This window comes from Gymnogyps californianus, chromosome 17, assembly GCF_018139145.2.
Source record: "Gymnogyps californianus isolate 813 chromosome 17, ASM1813914v2, whole genome shotgun sequence".
Taxonomy (NCBI): Eukaryota; Metazoa; Chordata; class Aves; order Accipitriformes; family Cathartidae; genus Gymnogyps; species Gymnogyps californianus.
In genome coordinates, this window is record NC_059487.1 from 6396231 (window position 1) to 6418710 (window position 22480).

General features: G+C 43.1%; 1 protein-coding gene across 2 annotated transcripts; it reads right to left on the reverse strand.

Annotated features, from left to right (window-relative positions):
• Window positions 1-387: 387 nt before the first annotated feature.
• On the reverse strand, window positions 388-14901 carry YWHAB (tyrosine 3-monooxygenase/tryptophan 5-monooxygenase activation protein beta). 2 transcript variants are annotated; one of them, XM_050907301.1, is made up of 6 exons: window positions 14838-14901; window positions 6629-6929; window positions 5496-5619; window positions 4293-4456; window positions 2863-2958; window positions 388-2363 (listed from the first exon to the last, which is right to left on the reverse strand). In XM_050907301.1, exons 2-6 carry the CDS (start codon window positions 6920-6922, stop codon window positions 2307-2309), a joined length of 735 nt encoding a protein of 244 aa, XP_050763258.1. In that variant the 5' UTR covers window positions 6923-6929; window positions 14838-14901; the 3' UTR covers window positions 388-2306. The 2 variants fall into 2 exon arrangements, with proteins under 2 accessions (XP_050763258.1, XP_050763260.1); XM_050907303.1 differs by lacking the exon at window positions 14838-14901 and adding an exon at window positions 8685-8704.
• Between the last annotated feature and the right edge of the window lie 7579 nt (window positions 14902-22480).

A 22480-nucleotide genomic window follows, 5' to 3' on the forward strand; every position in this document is an offset into this window, starting at 1 on the left:
CCAGTTCACTAGTGCAGCTGGGTGTGCGAACACACGATTGGCAAGAGGGCCAGCTGAAGAGCTAACCCTGTGTTCAGCAGTGTGCATTTAAAGGATTCCCTGAGGAAAAACCTTTAAAAAAAACCTGTAACCAACAGACTTCTCTCCTGTACAGTGTGTTCAACCATACAATATGCAGTGACTCATGGCAAGTTAAATAGATATTTATAGTTGCATTTCTTTTAAGTCCTGCAATGACAATACATGCTGAGTACGACCTCAACAAAAATGAAGAGAACCAGTGTTCTCTACTACAAATCTGGGAGGGTGTATGGGGGGAGTCTCTCTGCAAAGGGATGAGTAGTTAAGTATTCACACCATTTGGAAACCATGAATCAACTCACACAATCCAAGATCTGTGTATTTAATAGAAGTAAGTGGCGATTTTACTCCCACAAGTTTTTTGCCACTAGTATGGCAAAGATAACAGACACAAACAACTGATAAAATTTTTTTTTATTATTCACTTTTGTATTCTTTTACACTTTCCTGATTATTTTGTGTAAGGTGAAACTAGAACTGTTTAAAAGACATACACAAATCTAGTACATCAATAACCAGGTATTTCTTTTTGCTATACTATTCTCACAACCACGTGTGTGCTAGGCAATATAACCGTCACAGAAGCAAACTTTAGGCAGAATACTGGTCAGTAAAAACAAAGCGAAAAGAGCTACCAGATATACAGACAGGCTCGGTTCCACATTCACTACTGCATTTATCAAGCGCCAAGTATTAACTGCACAATTTGTTCAGCTAGTAGAGGGGAGTTTTAAAATCAGTGCATGAAATTCTCTTCAGCAGACAGATGGACAAACAGATGGATCCTATACCTAAGTGGAATGTGAAGGTAGGGGGATGATACCGCGAGACTGATAGGTGACTATTCCTAATCTTTTCCACTGCATTATTCACACAACTCTTATTAGGTTTTATTTAATGGGACATGTTTGAAACATAGCTGGGTGAGGACGTTTGGAGCTCAAATATTACAAGCGTTACAAATGTGTAGGTCTGCATTCCAGTACACTAAACGGGAAATCCTGAATATTTGAGCCAGATCCTGGTACTACCAAAAAATGGCAGACAAGAGCTGAAGACTGCAACAGCACCGGCAGCTCTCAAACATCCAAGAAAGAAACCTGTCCTCGAGCAGGCTCAGGTCTCACGCACCATCCTGACATCACCCATAATCAAAGAAAGGATGACGCGTATGTGGGAGTCCAAAATTGCTTTAATGGAGTTTAAACAGGTGAGAGGGTCAAGGACAAACAGAGTCCAATGGGAGAAAAATTTCTGTAAAGTGAACTTAAAGATGGCTCAGTGGACTACTTAAGAAGTTTTCAGGTTAAATTCAAAACGGGAATACCATGGAGATTTTGATTCACCTAAGAGTAAAGTAATGCAAAAGTGGCAGACCACTTCATGGTATCATCCAAACTAATAAGGCCATTCAAAAAATTGAATCTTCTCCTATTGCAAGTCCATGGTAGTGAACCAAGAATTCTCACTACTGAAGAATATCTAAGGTATAATTAGGTAAGTTATTGCTGTGGGAAGGGGCTTAGTCATGCGTGTCATATGAGCATGAAAGCACTTTTAGAAGTCAAATCCCAGTTATCTGCCAGTGTAAAGAGTTTGGAAATCAAGCTGCTAACTCCCCCATTACCCTCCTCCCCAACACAAACCCCATCCCCAGAAAGACAGGATTGACAAAGTGAGCTTTTGACTGAAAGCGGTGCCTCAGACTTGGTTACAAATGTCTACAGAGTGTGCCTGTTAAACTAATTCATAGCAGTGTTACTAACTGGAATGCCATACATCGGACTGTTTTCCTTCCATGCCCCAGTGTCACAATAGAATCTCTATAACTTTCTGTACAACTTTACAACAGAATTGTACTTCGACTATTTTGGTGCCAAATTAAGCTCGCCAGAGTTACATAATTGATGTCTACTTTTCTACCAATAAGAGTTTTGTAAAGTCAATTGCAATCACAAAACCCATAATCACAGTGTTCAGTTAAAAATATAAACACGGTAATCATAACTGTAAATGTTGATAATAGGAAAGTTCGGAATGCCATTCTAATAACCGACCTCCGCTTTAAGTACACAAAACACCAACCAACCGTTTTTACCCCACAGACAGTTTTTGCTACGTTGAGGTTGTGAAAGTCGATGTACTATTCTTTTTGCTTGTCGCACAAAGGGATATATGTGTAGGATACAGGGTGACATTGAACATATAGTGAAGCGTGACAGCCATTAGTTCTCTCCCTCCCCAGCATCCCCTTCATCTCCCTGGTTTTCCGACGTCCATAGCTGTAAGAAAATACAAACACATGTTTATACTGAAAGCACGCAGTTAATTACAGTTGTCAGGAAAGGGAAGACAGCACAATTAGCAGTAGCTGTGCAATTTTCTCAGCTAAGAGCAATACAGAACTGAACTTAACAGCAAAGCTAAATAATGAACTAGAAAATGAGTAGAGGAGAACAAGTAAAAAGCCAGCAAAAGTTTTCAAGCTCAACATAAAGCTGGCTGTTGAGAACAGACTTTGTGTTCTCAAACTCCACTCTGTGTTACAAAAAGGCTGAGTTTGTTACAGTGGTTAACAAGTGATTTCTGGTTTAAACAAGCAAGTCTAACTGGTCTGGTTACACAAAGCAGTGCAGTTAAGACGTGCAGTTAATGCCTCAGAAAAGGCTTTTAATGGCACAGAACTACCTAAGTCTTCAGATGTTGAGTCCCACTTAGTGGAGTCCAGCAGCCTAAAGAAGTAACAGCACACAGTGCAGCAGTTTGCCCCGTGATACTTACAGTGAGGTTGTCCCTAAGCAGCTGCATGATCAGAGTGCTGTCTTTGTAAGACTCTTCATTCAGCGTGTCCAGCTCTGCTATCGCTTCATCAAATGCCTAAAAATATGCAAGACAGCACTTTCACACTCCGCGCTCTGAATTCATTTCTGCTTACACAGAGCTCACAAATTCGCCACATTACTATTCAAATTCTGTGACAAAAGCTTCCAGTGTTTTTCTTTTCCACCAAGAGAAGAAATGTAAAACAAAGTGAGCACCAGATCACTAGACAACCAGTGGGAAAACAGAAGTCTTCAGGGGGGTCCAGATTAAAGCCCACAACAACTTAACTACCATGCCAATACCAAGTACTGAAGAGGCAAGCGCACCCTCTGTCATACTGAAGAATGATTCACACAGCTTGAAGTCAGGTTTAACAACAACATTCAAATGCAATACCTTCATTAAAAATGAATGTCTCACTGGTCTAAATTGCAGTAAGAGACAAATGTACCATTAAGTTGATATATATATATTGTACATGAGTAAGTAGGCAAGAAAATGGAAGACAAGGGTTTTTTGATGGTGGGTTGGAAGGTCTCGGATTTCTTTTCAAAACAGCATAGGAAATCAGGTACGTTCCGCTAGAGATTAATAAAGCCATTCTTCCCATCAATCTGTTACACATGAAAGCCCATGCTGCAAGTCTGAGAGCCGAGAGCCATGAATAAGTGCTATTTCTTCATTCAGATTTCAAACAGAAAGAAGCACATTAACTAAAAAACCAGGAACAGCAGCAGCATTTTACACAGCAAAACATCGCTTCTTTTTACAAAGTATTATTGAAGTGCATATTAAGAACACAAAGATTCACCTAATGCCATATTATTCAAGTTACTACCAGACAATTTTCACAGATGCAAAAAGCTCCATTTAGAAGGCTCTAATCCTATTCTAGGGAGAAGGTGAAGACAAAAATGACTAGCTATTTGCTTGGCACAACCCATCACACAAGCTCTTTTTGGTCTCTGGAGAGAGAGGCACACACGCACGCAGATACACCAGGACATTTAGGGCTATGACCATAGTCACAAAGATGACACTTCATGTATTTGCTAAAGTGTTCAAATTTAAATATTTCACTTTAGAAGTCCTAAATTAATCCATGAGTTTTCAAATTTGACACAAGCGCATTCTAAGAGAATTACATGGACATAAGAAGAGGCACTTTGTCTCCCCTTTCACTGGATCAACTGTACTAGCAAATTAGCTTTTCTTAAAGCTAAGCTAGTCTAACTTACCTGAAAATATGCTACGATGACAATAGTTTAATGACAGCATTTTTAAGGAATTTGATATGAAAAAGCATAATCATCTACAAAGTGCTACTGCAACCATGTAATTATCTCCTCGGCTTCCACAAAAATTGGTAATGTGAAGAGTCTGCTTACCGTCTTTGCCAGATTACAGGCTTTTTCAGGAGAATTTAGTATCTCATAGTAGAAGACAGAGAAATTTAGAGCCAAACCAAGTCGAATGGGGTGTGTTGGCTGCATCTCTTTCTTGCTAATTTCAAATGCCTCCTGGTAAGCTTGCTGCGAGTTTGCTACTGTTGCTGCAAGAAGTAATTACAATCATATTAACGCACAGTACATCACTGTACTTCAGGGGGGAAGCTATCACATTCTTGGTCTAGACTATTGTGCCATCAGAAATTCATACAATTACATACGCTTCTTTCAATGTTTTTGGATGTAAAAGCCTACCATTGGCTGAGCTATTAAGACAGAAAAATTTGTTCAGATAAAGCTTTGAGATACAGAAATTAAGTTCAACATTTTAGTAGAGACTTAAAATGAAATTTATTCAAAATAAATTCCAACCAATCTGAATACACACAACCTCTACCTAAGTCAAAGTGTACTGTGATTAAACACTCACTTCCAGCCTAGCTGAAGAAGTAGTAGCTCTGAATAATAAATCCAGACAAATCCATATAGGGAAGAAGAGGTATCTAAACTACATATTTAAACCGAAGAAAACATTTAGCAGGTAGGTCATGAACTTTCTATTTCAGTTTGGGGTTTCAGAGGAAAGACAACAGTCCCTTCCTGGCTAATGGGTAACAATAAGCTCCAGAATGGCATCCAACTAAGTTTGCAAGACATGGACTACATGCGACACTCACCAGGAATTCAGGCACAGTTCAGCATTACTTTCACATTTCAGGATTAATTGGCTTAGGACCCAGTAACCCAATATCCCATATTTGCATGCAGAAAGCTTGCAAACAGTGAAGACTTGCAAACTAATTCATAGTTTAAACAAAAGATGATAGGAACAAAGCATTTTCCATGAGAAAAAACACATTCTCCAGGAAAAGGATTTTACATTGCCAAATATGCTTGAGAATCAGTCACTGAGGTTGGGGCCTGCAAGCAGAATTTGACTGGTTTGATGAACGTCTGTCAATCATTTCTATTAATTTCAGCGAAGTCTTTCTCTAAAAGTGACTTGCACTGCACCCGTCTTCAACACTACAGAGCAGTAGCGAAAAGAAATAAATACTTCATGTTAGGGAAAAAGAACAAAAGTATTTTTATACTTCATTCTGCTCAGCCCCCCATAGAATGAGAGATTTCATCTCTACTTACTTTGCTTATTGTCCCCAGATGCCACCTCTGAGAGGTATCTGTAGTAATCGCCTTTCATTTTCAAATAGAAGACCTTGCTTTCTGGCTGCGTGGCATTGACAATAAGGTATTTATCCAGGAGTTCCTGAGAAAGGAAACATCACTTTTTTTTTTTTTTCCAAGTCATAAAAATAATGTCTGAAACAGCCTTTGTTACAATGGTAAGCAAGAACTGTTAAAACATTAACAATGACTTACGTATACTCATGTGTTAATCACTTTGCCTACTGTTATCTAAACTCAGGAAAAAAGAGAAACTACTTGTAACCTAATCCCTGGAAAGCAGAAAACTTGCTGTGTTGAAACTATCCACAATTCACTCCTACAGAATCTAATGGCTATCAGGGGTTAAGACTGCAAAGATTTTCCTTAAAATATACTGATGCAAACCTATGTCCACAACCAAGCTAATGAAAAGCAGCAGCTTGACATTAGCACACATCTGGTTACTTTTGCTGCCACAAACTTGAATTCTACACAGAGCAGTGAAGTTATCCACAACAAACTGATTTTATCTGCAACTCCAGCTGAAAAGCTGAATAGTGGCACAGTCAGCACATGTGCACTCAGAAAGAGATGTAAAGACTGACAGTACTGACAGCAACTGCTCCTGACTGATCTTTAGCAAACTGAACAGCAATAAAAAGAATCCCTCTCATCTAAGTGAAAGAAATAGCAAAACCAGTTTGGGGGAAGAAGTGCATACCTTCTTCATCCAAAAAAAGGACTAAACAATCCTCAGGACATCAGCATTCATTAACGAAAGGATTTCAATGGTAGGCCTTTTAGCAGGACTCATGCCAGTGCCCCAGATCTAAATTTGTTTTCATGGTGACCCCCAGCCAGCAGCTAGGGGTCTTCAACTTTGCCTTGTTTGCTTTTTTCTATTGAAAAAATAAATGCTTTTTTATAGCAAATTCCCTAAGAAACAAACTAGATGACTTAGGAGCTAGAATTGGACCCAAGTATGTGGCCGTGCAAAATTATTCCCCTGTTAAGGTGCTGCAGTGTCTACAGCACTAGTAAGATTCCTTAAGCCTCTCTGAAGAATGCTGCAGTACTAACTACTGTTATTTTTGCTGTTGGATTATTACCAGAACATCATTGCAGATATCCTGCAATTCAGCCTCAATTTTCTCACGATATTCTCTTCCCATCTGCTGTTTCTTCTCATTCCTCTCTGTTTTCTGTTCAATGCTGGAAATTACACGCCAGGACGAGCGACGGGCACCAACTACATTCTTGTAGGCAACTGACAGTAGATTCCGTTCTTCATTGGACAGTTCATGTCCTTGCTCAGTGACAGCCTTCATAGCAGCAGCCATGTCATCGTAACGCTCAGCCTGTTCAGCCAGTTTGGCTTTCTGTACCAACTCACTTTTATCCATGGCTCTCCTGTAATTAGTGGGGAATAGAAATAGAGAAAAATGTCTCTTGATTGTCTGCACTGTGGAAGTTAATGCTGAAGGGTGAAGCAGAACTCACAGTCACTAATAAGTGGGAAATCTATCAACTCTAATAAAGTAATATGAAGGATTTATTTTTAAAAATTTGACCTTTTGCCAAATATGTATAATTTCTATGTGTAAATGACTAATCACAATCCTGAAAGCATTATGTAAGCATTATTCTTCAAAACGCAGCAAAATTCATATTGGCATTAAGCACAGCACATCAATATGTTCCCTATGTAAATCTCTCCCCTTTCCTATACTGGCCACAGCTCAGCCTGGGAGACACAGCATGTTCTAACCCAGAAACCACCAGTTTTGGTTGGTTTTGGGGTTTGTTTGTTTGTTTGTTTTCCCCCCACTATTATACAACAGCAACTAGTTAGGAGCATTGAAGCACTGGACAGCTCCTCCTGACACTGAATTTTTTTTGCACACTACAGGGTTTAAATAAACCATACCCAGTAAAGCTGTAGTTGTTGGCAACTACAGAAAGTACATTTATACTGTTCTGCCAGAAGACTGGGGTTTTTTATACATGCATCAACATACATATAATGGACAATTCTACACAGCTAGGATGGCTGCAGTCTCAGGTTTTCAAAACCTTTTAAATAACATTGACATTCACAAAACCCGAATGGGATGTGGCCCACATGATGGTCACTACTGCAAAACTAATTGCTTACATGGAAACAACTTGTTTATCATTTCTAATAATGCAGTTTAGCAACTGAAGCCAAGAAAAACACATCACATGACCACAAGGCCCCTGAAGAGCTTAAGCAATGAAAAATGAAGTTAGTAAGGAACGTGTCGGTGAGGCAGCTTGAGTGTTGCTTACTTCTACAAGACAATGCTAATATATAGTTAACTCGGCCATTGGGCTACCAGCCTTAACTACCTAGGGCCAAGTTCAGAGGAGAACTTAAACAAATTTCTTTGCCTTTATCAAAGTAAGTGGACCTCAGTACCTCACAAACTCCCAGACGTCCCAAATTCATCTGTAAAATTTCTCCAGTTGCGTAGGTTCACTTCTGGACAGACACAGAACTCTTATTCTTGTCAGTACTGAGCAATAATGTTCCTCTCCTACTCCCTAGATCCCAATCAGGACTCTCACTGCCCAGATAAGAAGTTTTCAGGCTGAGACCTAGCAGCCTAAAAACAACTTCTAAAAGAACAATAAAAAGCAAACAAGAACAATAAATTTACAATTGTCTTTCATAAGCTTCTGTTCATTAGACAAGCATCTACAGCCCTATTAGAAAGAACCAACAGGCTGAAAGCAATTGCTGTAGCCTTTTTCCTGGCCCTCTCCTTTAAGGATCCCAGTCTGACAGGCTCCTGAGGGAGAATGTCTCGCACACACTGCTTAGTTTGTATTTTAATCAAAGTATCACCTAGCACACTATTATACAGGGAAAGCAGGCCCCTATACTAAATCTTCAACCAGGACAATGAGATGCAGACCCAAATTCCCATCGTGTGTGTGAGCAGTCTCAGAGTTTCCTACTGCCAAGGATGGAGTCCTAACTACAAAATTATTTTGGGATAAGTGTATTCAATCCCTCCAGCTGAAGATACTCCACTTTAGCAAAAAAAAAAAAAAAAAAAAAAAATCACCCAAGATACCAAGTCAAGCATTGTTATTTCACATGAAAGCTCTTGAAGTAAACCAAGCAACTGAATGTCCTACCTGCTATATATTTGCAAGTCACACTCACTCCTGTTTGCGTTTGATCCTTTGTAGATCTAGCCTAATGCATCCATCCATGTAAGGCACTCAGTAAGGATATGTAATGTTAAAATCAGCCTCCCGGAAAGAGACCTCTTGCAGACTTGTAAGTAAACTTGGGCTGCAGTTCAGTTCCATTTCAAATATTGCGTCTAAAATAGTGGATTCTGGCACCTATTAAAAGGTGACACACAGACTTCAGATCAAAGCCCTCAACGAGACAGACTGACTGTGGGTAGCAGTGTGACAAGTTCTTGTAAGGCATGACTAATTTGGCTCTGTCTTTCCCAAGAGGCTTTTACCATGGGGATATGCTATATTGTCATTGGCTTCTGCAGACTTATCAAAAGGATAGCTCCTGAGGACAGAAAGGGATAAGCGGAGTTTATGATGTGAATTTTTCCTCCCTACTCTGAAGTGTATCTTAGTGCTGATACATAACAAGCCTAAGGAAATCATCAGACCATTTACCATTGAGAAAACCCATCCCACTTTTCACTGTTGCGTCTATCAAACCTCGTAATCCATTCCCTTAACTCAGCAAGAAATTTAGACTATGTGCTTAACGCAGGAAGTAATTTGTGAGTGGCATTTCTCTATCCACTCACTAAAATCTGAACGTGTACAAAGTACACCTGAAGAATGCTGTTTGTGTTACAAGAGTCAACTTTAAATAGCAGGACATTTAAACAAAACAGTTTCAGACCAGTTTTAGTTTCCTCACAGTCTGCACAGCTTCTAGAAGCATTTCTATTGCAACTGTCTTATCTTCTCTTCTTCTTATGGAATGTGATTATTATGTAGAAAAAGCCTGCTTCTTGAAGTCCAGAGGCAAGTAGCTCCAACAGAGTTTACATTTTGCCATTGAAAGGTCAGTTTTATCTTTGATCTGCACTTTGCCAATAGTGGTCTAATTTGTAGACAAGTCATCCATGCAGAATTCCGTTTACAAACAATATAGAGTTTAGTTTAGAGATGGCGCAGAGTCTGTTTTATCAAGCTCACTGACATATTTATCTTTAGATGCAAGTCAGTTCACGGCAGTCAATGGGTTCATATAAGGACACATGAAGGAAATCACAGAGGGAACTGCAAGGGCATAAAGACCTACTAGATAAAAGAGATCCAGAAACCAGTTTAACGTATCAATTATACAGGCGAAATAACAGCACAAAGCATTAGAATGTTGTTTCTCATCAAACAACTTTCCTCAGTAATGTAAACAATTTATGCACATCTTAAATGTAACTCAGATTACTGAAGATGGAGTCCCTCAGAACTTCACTGGCTTAGTTTTGACATAAAAATTCAGTATACAGGGGCTTGAGTTGTTTCGTTAATTCATCTTAACATCTGTACTGTTAGTAGGTTTGCTATGAAACACAAAGTATTATTCCATGACATGGATTTAACAGAACTTAAATGCAGTAAGAAAATCATTGCCCACACCAAAATATCTGCAATCAACAGTAAGCCTACCATTATTTCATTCACAGGGTGCTGCATAAAGGAACACTTAAAATCCTTATTTGATTCTCCATTGCTTACCTGGTTAGAAGCTTGGAGAGAGCTTTGCAGAGCTATGCTGGCTTGAGCTCCAAAAGAGGGAAGTGTTTGCCAGAAGGAAAAAAGATACAAGGAAAGGAGTGATGTTTGAAAAGGCAAAGAAGCAACTATCAGTTATAACTGGTCCCTCCCATAGAGGAGATGAAAGCCACACTCTAACAACGGATCAGTGTGCCACAGTCTGAAACAAGCAAAGTCTACAGCTAAAAATACTCCTAGGCCACAAACAGAAGCCATCTCACAAAGGTTACCTGCAGCTAGGAGCAAAACACACAAAGGTGATGAACAGGAGGCCGACAGGAATGATCTATTCTAGCACTAATGAAGCCATGCCATGTCGGCAAGGGGGGAAGGAGGGAAGATGGAAAAAGGAGCAGAGACGTGCAGATCACAGCCATGGAGGAGTCCTGAAAGTTGCCCGTTCTAAGCAGAAGATTCTCACGTTAGATGCATTAATACATTTCAAATTCTTAAGACACTGTCTTCTTAAGAATCTGTCAAACCACAACTTAGTAGCCCTCCAAAAAGAAGCGGCTGGACACTATTTAGAGTAAGGAATGCCAACCACTAGCCAGCAGTCACAGCCAATAGTACCAGCTCCCAGAAATTTGAATCATCCTAAATCCCACACTCAAAATGTAATTTTTTTATTATTATTTTTTTCCTCTATCTCCCATACAGCCTAGAGTTCTTTCAATCTCTCTCACAAATGCAGAATAGCACGTATGGAGGTACTAAAAGTTACAAGTGCTTACTTCCCGCCCCCAGAAAAGCTTTATGCCCGTGTAGACAAGACTCTGAAACATATTACAAAGCATCAAAGGCAGAGGTCAGAACCTGTAGAACACATTAGTTTGTAACTAACTGCCTCGTTACGTTCAGTAGAAGACACAGTAAGAAGGGGATGGTGCGACCATCCTGGGAACAGCACCTGAAGTCCGTACACCCACAGATCTTTCAAGACTGGATGGACACACAGAACTGGAGGTTTACATCTCAGTAACAGCTGAGGAGTAAAACATACAGATAATGTTCTTCAGAAGACTGCAGGAGTTTGAAAACTACATCTTACTGCTCAGCAGTTACTACATCTGCTTCGTAGCCTTTATCGTTTCCAATCTCGATGAGCTGTTTATGACAAAGCCAAAACAGATCAGAAGTCGCTGCGTTTAAAGTCTGCAGAAATCGAATGAAAACTGACACTGAAAAAAATCTGACTTATGTAACATATTGAACTGACAAGACAATACTAATAAGCCTACGTTGGCCTGAAGTCTGCTGCTCTCGATGACCTGTTCTTCTGATGCTAATTAAGTCATTGATTTCTGTGTAATGTTTTTCTCTTTATAGCAAGCACGAGAATCTATCAGACAAACACTTCCACTTTGTAAAAAAAGTTGGTGAGAAAGCAGTGTGGTTACTGGTTTGACATACTGGTCACTAATGAGTCAAGCAGAGACGCAGGTTAAGAGACCTGCATGTTTCACTGTGAGAAATGAATGTAAACCCAGATTTGGTGAAATGGGATGCAATCATACTTCTCAGTCACAAACTTTCTAATTTCATTCAAATTATAACAGGAAAAGCAGCAGACTGGTACAGAATTTGTAGTTCAATCTTCCAACAATAGGTGAACACACCTTATTTGATTTCTGGATGGGCAATTCATTCCAAAATTAAACATTCACATGAGGTAAGTGGTATTCCAAAGTACAGTTCTATAATTACAGAGAGTAAGAGCTTTGGAGATACTATTTCTAAAACAAATGGAAAATCTTTCTCCATAATTCAGGTACACACATGCTGACACAAGTATCTGCGTGAAGTTGATGGCATTCACTGTCAAGCAGACATCGCTCCCAATAGATATTCTTTACAGGAAAGGCATCAACTCTTTAAATGGAGTGCAAGGAACCCTCCTTGCTTTATTGTAGTATTAGGCATTTGATTTTATTAGTTGGGTTTCTCTACTTTGGTTCCCTCAAGGGCTACCATGTATTGTCAAATAACTGATTAGAAAATGAACGTGTCTGGTAAGATCTGAACAGTGAAATCTTCCACAACTGTCAAGAGCTTGGGTATAACAACAAGTTCAGTAAAATACACTGCAAACATAATGAGGGAAAAAGGAAAATGACTTCACAGTTGTGATATTCTTGCTGACCTTGTGTAGCACATAACTTTAGCCTCCTCTGCATCTACTGATTAACCGTATACCCTGGCCTTCAGCTCAAATCTTTATGCAAATGTTCAGATAAAATTAACATTCTATAAAGCCATGCCTAAACCTGCTCTGGCCGTCTTTTGCCATCATTACTCGTTGCTTCCTAAAGCTGACCAGTATAATATTTGAATAAAATGACATTCAATGGTTTTCAATCTCCACAGACAATTACGAAATGTCTATGACAAGTACCAATAGCATGTAGGAATACTGATATTGTATGGACAACTTAAATTTAGTGACAGTAGCCTTGTTCTTCTTAATGTCATTTAAACGAGGGACCACAGGCTGAAAAGCACTGCACTGCTACATACCTATGGCACTTCGCACAGGACAGCTGCAGGTGGAGACAAGGACGCAGTTCCAAAGTACAATATACTTACACAGTAACACCTTTTTGTTCCAACTAGCAGAATTGTTTTTGGCTAGAGTCCAGGTGGAAATAGTGAGTTATCCCAAAAAATCTTCCCCCAGGCATAAAGTTCATGCCAAACTAATGTATTCATCTCACAGGTAAATCACTTCTGTTAATAATAAACTGAGAATATTTACATTACAGGGTGGGGCAAAAAGTGCGGCCATATAAAAGACACACTGCTGTAACGCCTAGTCTTACTGGGATGTATTAGGATACCAGACGGATTAGAGTACTAACTTTTTACCTCATTATTCAAATCCTTATTTACTTAACTCCTCCTCATCCGAGTTTATTCACATGCAGCACAAAAAGCTGCATACTGGCAAAAGCCTGCTTAGAAAAAACAAAAAAGACTCAACATCAAAATAGCAGAGATCAGAACATGCGGTACTGACATAATGAGGTTGAGAAAACTGCACTAGGCCCATCTGTGCAACGAGTCTATCACTTTATTGGTACCAATTTAATAAACTAAATATTATACAGGCTATATTTTTGCAGTCCTTTAAAAGGAAGAGCTAAAAAGGCACTAGCATTCTCACTTGTTTTCTTCTCTAGACCAGTTTATGTCTCATTATTATTTTAAAATAAAAGCAAGCTTTTCTTTTCCTAAAGAAGTATTAAAATTTCTGACTGAGGTGTCCTGCAGCAGTGAATGTGTAAAGACACAAATATTCCTACAGTCACTGAAGTTACAAAACCTTACAAATGTTCTCAAATGCTCTGATATTTCTATGTAGGAATTCACGATGTGCAGTTTGTCTTCCTACCACCAGAAAAGTTATTTTAATTATTAATACGGAATTTAGCTGAAAGCAACCGATTTATATTGTGATCTCTGCATTAGATGCATTTTTGCTCCCATATGCTAACACAGTGACTGTATGCCACTGACATTTGATCATCCCAATTAATATCTGATTAGACATACCTCAAATAAAACCTATGGTTGTTCATTTGGGGTTACCGCCCAGCCTTTCTGCAGAGTGGGGCTGGCTTGAAGCAACCTTCTTTCCCTCTGGAGTCCTTCCTAAACGCATCTCTATTCCCCAATGGACACAAATAATCAGAATTGGAAAACAATAATAATAAAATAATTTTGTTTCCTTCTAAAGCGTTCACGACATTTCCGTGATCACCTTCGGTCCTAGGTGAGCAGACTCATACCAAGCGGCACAGAAACAGCACCTCCCCTCTCACGCCGAGAGGTCCCAGTATTTCGCCTGGGCACTGAGCTCCTGCTTTTGTGAAGCTGCGAGGACGCCCCAGCCCCTCTCCTGGTTTGGGGTCGTGAACGCAAGAGCCTTCGGGAAGAGGAGGGCTGTGACCGACACCGACCCTGGCGTGGAGGGGCTGGCTTTCCTTCCTCCCCCGGCCGCCGGGCAGGGGAGCCCCGCACCGCCGCCGGCCGCTCGGTACAGGTGTGCGCGGCCGGCCTCGCCCTCCGGGGAGCAAGTGACTCACTCAGGGCGGGGCAGGGCCGGGCGCTCGGGGAGGAGGCGGCGCCGCCGCCCGCTCCCCGGAGGCGGCGGCGGCAGCCGAGGGAGGGCCACACCGTTACTCGGAGCGGGCAGGCGGGGGGAGGCAGGACCTGCCGCCCCCCCCCCCCTTCCGCGCGGGGACCCTCCCGCAGCCGCGCCGGAGGCAGCCCCCGCGGCCTGCTGCGGCCTTCGACGCCCCTCCCCGCCGCGGGGCTGCGCCGGCCCGGCCGGCGGGGAGGAGCGGGCCCGGCCAGGCGGGGAGGCGGGGGGCAGGCCGGGGAGGCCTCCCCCGCACGCTCCCGCGGGCGCCAGCGGGGCCGCAGCGGCCCGGCGCGGCCCAACCCCGGCGGCGGGGGAAGGCGAGGGGAGGGGAGGGGAGCCCGGGCGGCGGGCGGGGCCGGCGGGGAGGGGCCCGGGACCCTCACCTGGCGGGGGCGGCGGCACCGCGGCCTGGATCCCGGCGGGCGAGGCGACTCGGAGCGCGGCGGCCGCTCGGCGCACGCACACACACCCTGCGGCGCTGCGGCCCCGCTTCCGGCGCCGCCGACACGCCCCTTCCGGCGCCAGGGGGCGCCACCGCCCCTCCCGCCTCCCCATTGGGCCGGCGGGGCCGCGGCGGCAGGCGCCAGCCGGCGCTCGGTTGCCATAGCGACGGGAGGGGGCTGGAGGGGGGGGCGCGCTCCCGCCCAGGCGCGCGCCGCCGCCACCCCGCGCAGCCCCCGCCGCCGTCCCGCCTCGGGCGGGCCCGGCCCGGCCCCACCGGCCCAGCAGCGCCCACCGTCGCCCAGGGCCCGCTCGGGCAGGCCGGAGGGAGGGCGCCTCTCCTCGGCGCGGCCCAGCGCGGCGCTCCCGCCCCGAGGCGTCGGTGCGCGGCGAGGCCGAGGTGGCCGAGGGCTTGTCGGCCCCCGCCTGCTGCGTAATCCCCCCCCCCCCCCCCGAATAAGGCCGGCGTATCCTGTCACACCTTGGCACCCGTTAGACGGCGAGCTCTTTGTCCCGTTGGAGCTCGTTTCGCGCACGTAGGGCAATGCCCGGCGCGTCTCTGGTCAATGCCGAGCGCAGTCAGGAGGTGGGGTGGGCATCCAGGGGAGGGAGCTGCTCTGGCTGGCAAGTGCAGCAACTTCTTGAGCAACAAGAAGACAGCATTTTGGGTTTATCTTGCCATTTCTCGCTACTGTTCTCTGGCTGAACCTCACGATAAGGGACATCTCCGCAGACCACAGACAGTGGGTGCCATTCTGTGCACCGTCATATAAGTTCACAAATGCTCTGAGTTGCAAGGTCACCTCTAAACACTGTTTTAGTAGTGGCTCCTCCCTACAATTTAAATTGCATGTTTTCGCTGAAAAAACAAGATCCTTATCGGCTAGATAAGTTTTATGCAACTGTAATAAATGACATTTACTAGAGAAATGGCGAGAGAGAGCATTTTTGGGGCATGAGGAAAAGTCTAGCTTGGTCTCCAAGCAGGAATCCAAGGAAAAGAGTTCAACTTTATAATGCATGTAATCCTTTTGGATAAGAAGTGACTGAACACACAACACCTCCCCGCTCCCAAGTCTCAAGTTCATAGCAGCACCACTTGTCAAAGCAGTATTATTGGGGCTGAAAGGCACTCTGTTCAATTACAGTATCCTGGAGCCCAGTTTTCTCTTATACTTTCAGATGCAGTCCTGGTCCCGTCAAAGTCACTCTCAGATTCCTTTTCGGTGATGGAAGGACTTCATTAGTTTCCTGCTTGGTCTCGGTCTGAAGGCTAATTACTTTGGAAAGTCAGGAGGAAAATTACTTGGCACCCGTGAGTTATCTTAAGCTGCAAACACGGATTCAGCTAGATCAGTTATTGTCATGTCTCTCTCTCGTTTTTTTCTTTTCTAGGCGAAACTTGTTTTTTCCCCTGATCTTCTCCATAGCCCCTATATTCCCAGTTTCCATCTGGGCCGTTTCCAGTGTTCTTGCTGAGGCCTTGGGAGTGCTGATTCATGGCAGAATTAATTACTTGTATTCACCACTCCTTTCACGTATATCCGCATATAATACTTGGTTTGTAGAAGTGTACCGCCGACACCTGTTCGTTTAGTGGCCTGCTGTACCTCCCTCAACCTTCTCACCTTGCTGCCTACTCTAGCTCGTCACTGCCCTGCCCATGTTGTCACAGCTCATGCCTCCTACTTCCAGCGAGGTGCACCCAGCTCCCTTCATACTCCTCCTCCAATTTGTCCAGATCAAATCCCAAGCATCGCCTCTGAAGTGCTTGTAATCCATCTTTAGCTGGTATTTTTGGACCGTGCATTCTCCATTGCAACGTCCAGGTAGAGCAGTTCAGCACCGTGTAGTCACAGAGGTGAAAATACCACCCTCTGCTTTTACAGAGCATGCTGCCGCTCCTGCAGCTGGGTCCCTGTTGGGCCAGAGGCCACTGAGAGGCAACTGTGTTAATAATACAGTTCATTCCTCCGTGAGCTCTTCGTACCCTGGGATCTTCCTAGTCCTTGTATGCCTGGTTCGGTGGAAGAGATAAGCAATGCATCCTGCAGTTTCTCCAGGCACAGAAGGGTGAAGGCTGGAACTAACACCAAGCCTCAGCTCTGAAACATGTTGCAACAGCAGCAAGTCTTTCAAAGTGTCACCTTTGAGAGGAGGAAGCGCACATCGGCTTGATGCGGCTCAAAGGATCTGAGACAGGAGATCCAAAACTTTGTGAAAGAACAGCCTTTATCTCAGGGACAGGCTCGATCCACGAATAAACAAGCTCAACGCAGAGACCAACCTGCCTGGCTCTCTGCTAGAAAACACACTGCTCTCTCAGGTTTTCCCAAAGAGACACATTTCAGAGAAATAAGCGTGAAGAATTACGAATCAAATTTAGCTTTAGCAGCTGGTCAGCATTAACCCTGTTGTTGCTCTGCGTGGGGCAGAACGGCTGCGGTGAGAGCACGCTTGTTGGCGTGCTCGTGGTGAGTTGCAGGCAGGCGTAGAGTAAAACCGCAAGGAAGGAAATCACAGGATTCTGCTCCGAAAAAGGAGACAGCCCATGGCCGAGATGGAGTCCCCTCATTCGAGGAGCGGTTCATTACAAGAACTGTGAGCTCTTCCCTGGCTACGTAATAGGCTTCACCTTTAGAAGCAGCCTCTCTGCAGACAGCTGAGGCGTGCAAGGACAGTTTGTTCCTGTGCTTTCACTACAGAGAGAGGATTTCAGTCTTCAAAATGCTTCTCTAGCATTAAGTTTACTTAGCATCAATAATAGTTAAAACAAGCGGAACAACCTCATTGTCAAAGATGGCCTGTTGCCAAACAAGGAGGGCTGGATCCGCTCCCTGTGCAAGCAGCAACACTGGAGTAAGTTGTTCCCAGCAGATGGCACAAGTGCTGGAGCTGCTTCAATTGCTGCTCTCAACAGCGAGGTACCTACCCTCAGGTGTCTGGCTTCTTGCACAAGAACAGTGAACCTGAGATTTGTAGCAAAATACTGTATTTAAATTAGATAAACATTCATTCAGAAATAAAATCCTGGTGAGTTGCTCAATTTTTGTAATTTTTTTCGGTCATTTCTGTTGAAAGCAATAGGTCTCAGATGATGTGGGTACCGGAAGCAAACAGTTGATGGCACTGCGTGATCACTGTCCCTGCAATTGCTGTCTCCCTGGCTACCCAGCAGTCTTTCTCGGAATGAAAAGGGAAGGTGTTACACTTTCATGCTGTAGGAAAAACACTCACAAAATGTAATCGTTACCTACTAAGTATATTTTATTTCTTGATTCTTCTGTTACTCATTTTCCCTATCTTCTACTCTATGTATGAGAGTCTACAGCCTGGACGTTTCAGTTGTTCTAGAGCTGGATCTCACAGATCACTAAATAACATATTAGGTGATGGATCCCAAATGGAATTAGCATAGTGGTTTATGACCGCTATCACAGCTGCCCTGCTGGAACTGATGGCCGGGATGTCCAGCAGAAGTCTGGTCAGTATATTAAGAATTTCATCATTTGTCAGTGCTAGTTGTGGTGCTGCTTTGAATTGCACATGGTGGAGATAAGAAGGCGGCTTGTAAGGAAGCAACACGGAACACAAAAAAGGAAAACAATCAGTATTTTTTTCATTAATATTTCTGCAATAGGAAATAAAAAAGCCCCAAGGGAAGAATTTCTACATTTCACATCTGTCTTGTATTTTCTCTGTACATAAGCTGCTTGTGACATTATAGACAGCTGTGATGAAATTAAAACTAGAATTAGGTTAGTTAGGATTAAATTTACAACCAAACTGGGATCAGGGATAAACCTCTTGCATAGGATAGAGTTAATATTAGCATTATTATTAACTTTAATTAAAGCAAAATTTAAAGCAAAGAGCAGCAGGTTTTCCTCATGGTCCCTGCCAGCTAAATGCTAGACTAAATAATACTTTGTTTGGGCACCTTTCAGTTCTTCCTTCTGTCCAAGGAATGCAAGTGGTTTAGTACAGCTTTTCTATTAAATGCAATTTGGACTGAAGTCAAATGGCTATTTTAATTTGAAGGTGTTTAGAGGTCTGAAGGTGACTTTAGAGAACACAGTTAAGAGCATAATTGCAAAGCAACAAAGCAACATATAAGAAGTAACTGTGGGAGCATGAAAATATAAATGACCTAAATAGTATAAAATATTATGATGGGAAATATGGGTAGAACTAATGTCTTGGATGGGATAGGAATTCAGCTCCAGGAATGCAATTTTGGCAGTAGTGTCCCAAACAGAGAATGCTATTTCTGGGGAAATGCACTGAACTCTGGGTCATGAATTAATCTCAGGTAATTTATGTTCGGCTCATAAATAGTGGCAGTGCAAAAAACAAGCAGAAATGGAACAGAATATATTGCTGTAAATTTTGTAGCTGTTGAGACCTGTAGAGTTGTCGTGTACATCTGATGCCAGGTAATGCCTAAACAAAATTCAAGCCAAGGAACACATGGCAAGCCCTTCAAAGCTGCCAACTCAATGACCTTAAGGAAATCCAGTTTCAAAGCAGCATGTTAAGAGAGGTTTGAAGAGGTAACTTCCCAAACCCTGATCTTTATTTATTAGCTGTTTCTGACAAGCCCTAAAGAAAGGCAAATGTCTTGATATTTCGAAATTGCATGGCAAGCGTTCGTTTTATAGGAAACTCTGATCTTTAGGAAATACCAATACTATTCCATTTCCCGATTTCTCATTCTTTTTCTCTCTTGGTATTTAATACCAGTCTGCTGTGCGAATCTTCCAAGCCAGTGTCAGTTCCAAGGCTTGGCTGCCTGGGGCTCGCAGAGCTCCAGCTTCCTCACAACCAGCTATCTTCCAGGTGCCTTTGAAGTGTGATTTCTGCTAGAAAAGTAGCTATGGAAGAAATATACCTCCATGTTGTAATCAGAGTTAGGTCTGTTAAAATTTTGATAGTGTTTCACTCCTCAACGGGTGCAGGTCAGCTGGACTTCTGCGTGGGGAGATGCAGCCAAAGGAGAAACCTCCATTTGGCAGGAGGATGGATCCCTTTGGGGTCTGGTGAGATCAACTTAGACAAGTCTAGGCCCCTTATGGCAAATATGGGAGAAACCTCCCCCTAATACGCGGAGCGGTGGAGCTCCTTCTTTGGTATAATGCATAGGGGAGCCTGGCATGATGTTTTCTCTGAATGTCTCTGGGGAAAAGCAGCTTCTCTCACAGCAGTATGTATCTGTTTCAGGCCATACTTCAAAGTCCAGCCTGGGCTTTTGGTGTTTGCTTTGCTCCTTTTAAATAGGAACTATCTGAAGGCCTAAAAATCTGAAGCTTAAAGACTATACAAGCTGCCTAGAGCTCTGAAGAGTTTCTTTAAAATTAGAATAAACGCATGAAATATTTAGCCTTCATCCTGTGCAAACCCTGACTTTCAAAAAAGAATTTACAGCATAGGGTGGAGTTTTGTCTGCTCCTAAATAGCACAGCAATTTCCCTCCTTCCATTTCTGCCCCAAATCTCAAATTCTGGTGTGCGGTGAATCAATTGCAGAAGAGGAGATGACCGTTCCTTCGCCTCCCCACGCAAATGACTCTCAAAAACGTCATTTTTCTCCGAGAATTCAGAGTGAGAGCTCTGAAGTAGCACATCTCCAACTGGATATCTGTTCTTTATTCTGGTTTGTGGTTCAAGGTGTCTTTTTTCTTAATAAGCACCTACCATGAGACCATTAATAGTTTAACAGTCCACAGCTTCCAAGGAAATGCTTACTAGCAGTCAGAGAAGGAAAATAATTCAGAGGATGGCATAGGCCTGATAAAAGGATTAATAAATCACAGCACCGAGAGCTGTGAGTTCAGTTTTGTCTGACACTGGCACTAAGGATTATTTCATATATTCAGTGCTCTTAATTGCTTTTTCTCCCCAGAAGTTCCGTGTGCAGCTCTGGGACACACTTTCTAGAGCTTTCCCAAACAAACTGAATTGGATTTCTTCCTAATTTATATTTAAACTCTGATCCTTACAGCAGACTCTTGTATTTGAGGTATACTGATTGGACTGATAAACAGAGAGGGTATGGGGTGACACCTTCTCCCACTTCCATCATGGCAAAAGTAGAATATTTTTGCAGAATAAAACTGCGAACAATTCCAACCTAGCTCTGCTATCCCACTTTTCTTGGAATTGTTCCATCAGTTTCTCTGAAAATGAACGTCTGTTTTTACTCCTGCCACCTGCTATTTCCATATGAAAAAGCTGTTTTGTTATAATGAAGGTACCATTTCTCCCAAGGGCAAACTAAGGACATTTCATCACACTGATCTTCCTGAAATTTCAGTAACCAAATTCAATATGTTACTACATTTCATCTACTTTTTCACAAAGCTGTAAAGCCTTTCAGGGAAATCTCAAGTTCTGTCTGTGAGTATTTACAAAACAAAATGTCATCTCCCTGCCGAACTGCAAGACAGTCTGATCTGGCAAAACAAAAAAGAGACTCCAAAACCAAGATTCACTTTAGCTTTGAGGCTTATCTAGTGACAAACATTTGGAAACCAGGGTATGATTTCCAAGCACAGGCCGTATTTTTATCCCAGGCACAAGTGAAGAACACTGTGACCAAAAAGTTTCTTCATGGCAACCTCTTGATGTGAGCAACGGTGGACAGTTGAGGTGGCCTGAGGTTTGTCTTCTGTGCAAGTCAGCTTTTTGCAGATTCACTTGTGCTTGTTCAGAAACAATTTAAACTGCCCTTTGACTCCAGGAGAAGCTCTCCAAATGAGTCGTCTTTGACACCCACCTTTTAATGAAACCCTTAACATCATGAGCAGTGTTCTCCCAACAGTGTGGGTCAGTCCCACTTTCCAGGAGGAGAGCAAGAAAAAGGTCAGTGGGCTGATCATGGGCCACCTGAGTTTCCTCAGCAGGATTCCTAGGCAAGAGTCAGGGAAAATTGATCCTCCTCTTAGCGTTTGTATAGATGAAAAGAAATATAACCCATCAGAGCGTGTACTCTGGAGAACACAGGACACCCAGGAGTTTAATACGCTGTTAGTTTGATGTTGTGGGCCTGGGTGCACCGCAGGAGGTACCCAGCTGGCTGCCCAAAGGCTTCGGCATGGGTAAGAGCGGGTGGGTCTGCTGTGGGTCATCTGCTGGACTTTCAGCTATGCCTCAGGTCACCTTTTCAGAGCAGTGCGCACACAAACATGAAATCAGAAATGATTGCCCCAGTTACATAGCTCCTTTCAGTGCTGTATCATTTCTCCTGGTAGCCTGGCATTCCCTTTGGCTGAGATATACGCTTTCCTCTGCCCAGGGTTAATAGGTATCATCAGGGATGAAAAGGAATAGGCTGCATTGAAGGCTGAAGAGAAGACATAGCTGAATTTTTGCTCAAATTCCCAGAAAGCCACCAACTGTCACCAGATCTCTGGCCAGAATGCTACAGCTGATCTGAGACTATCCAGGTTCAGAAAAACACGCTAGGAGTGTTTCTTCTTTTTTGACTCCTCTAGGTTCTTGCCTAAGGTGAATCCTGCAGGAATAAGGATTGGGGCCCACAACAGCCTGAGGCTTTCTTGAAAATCCCAACTGAGACTTCCCTATTC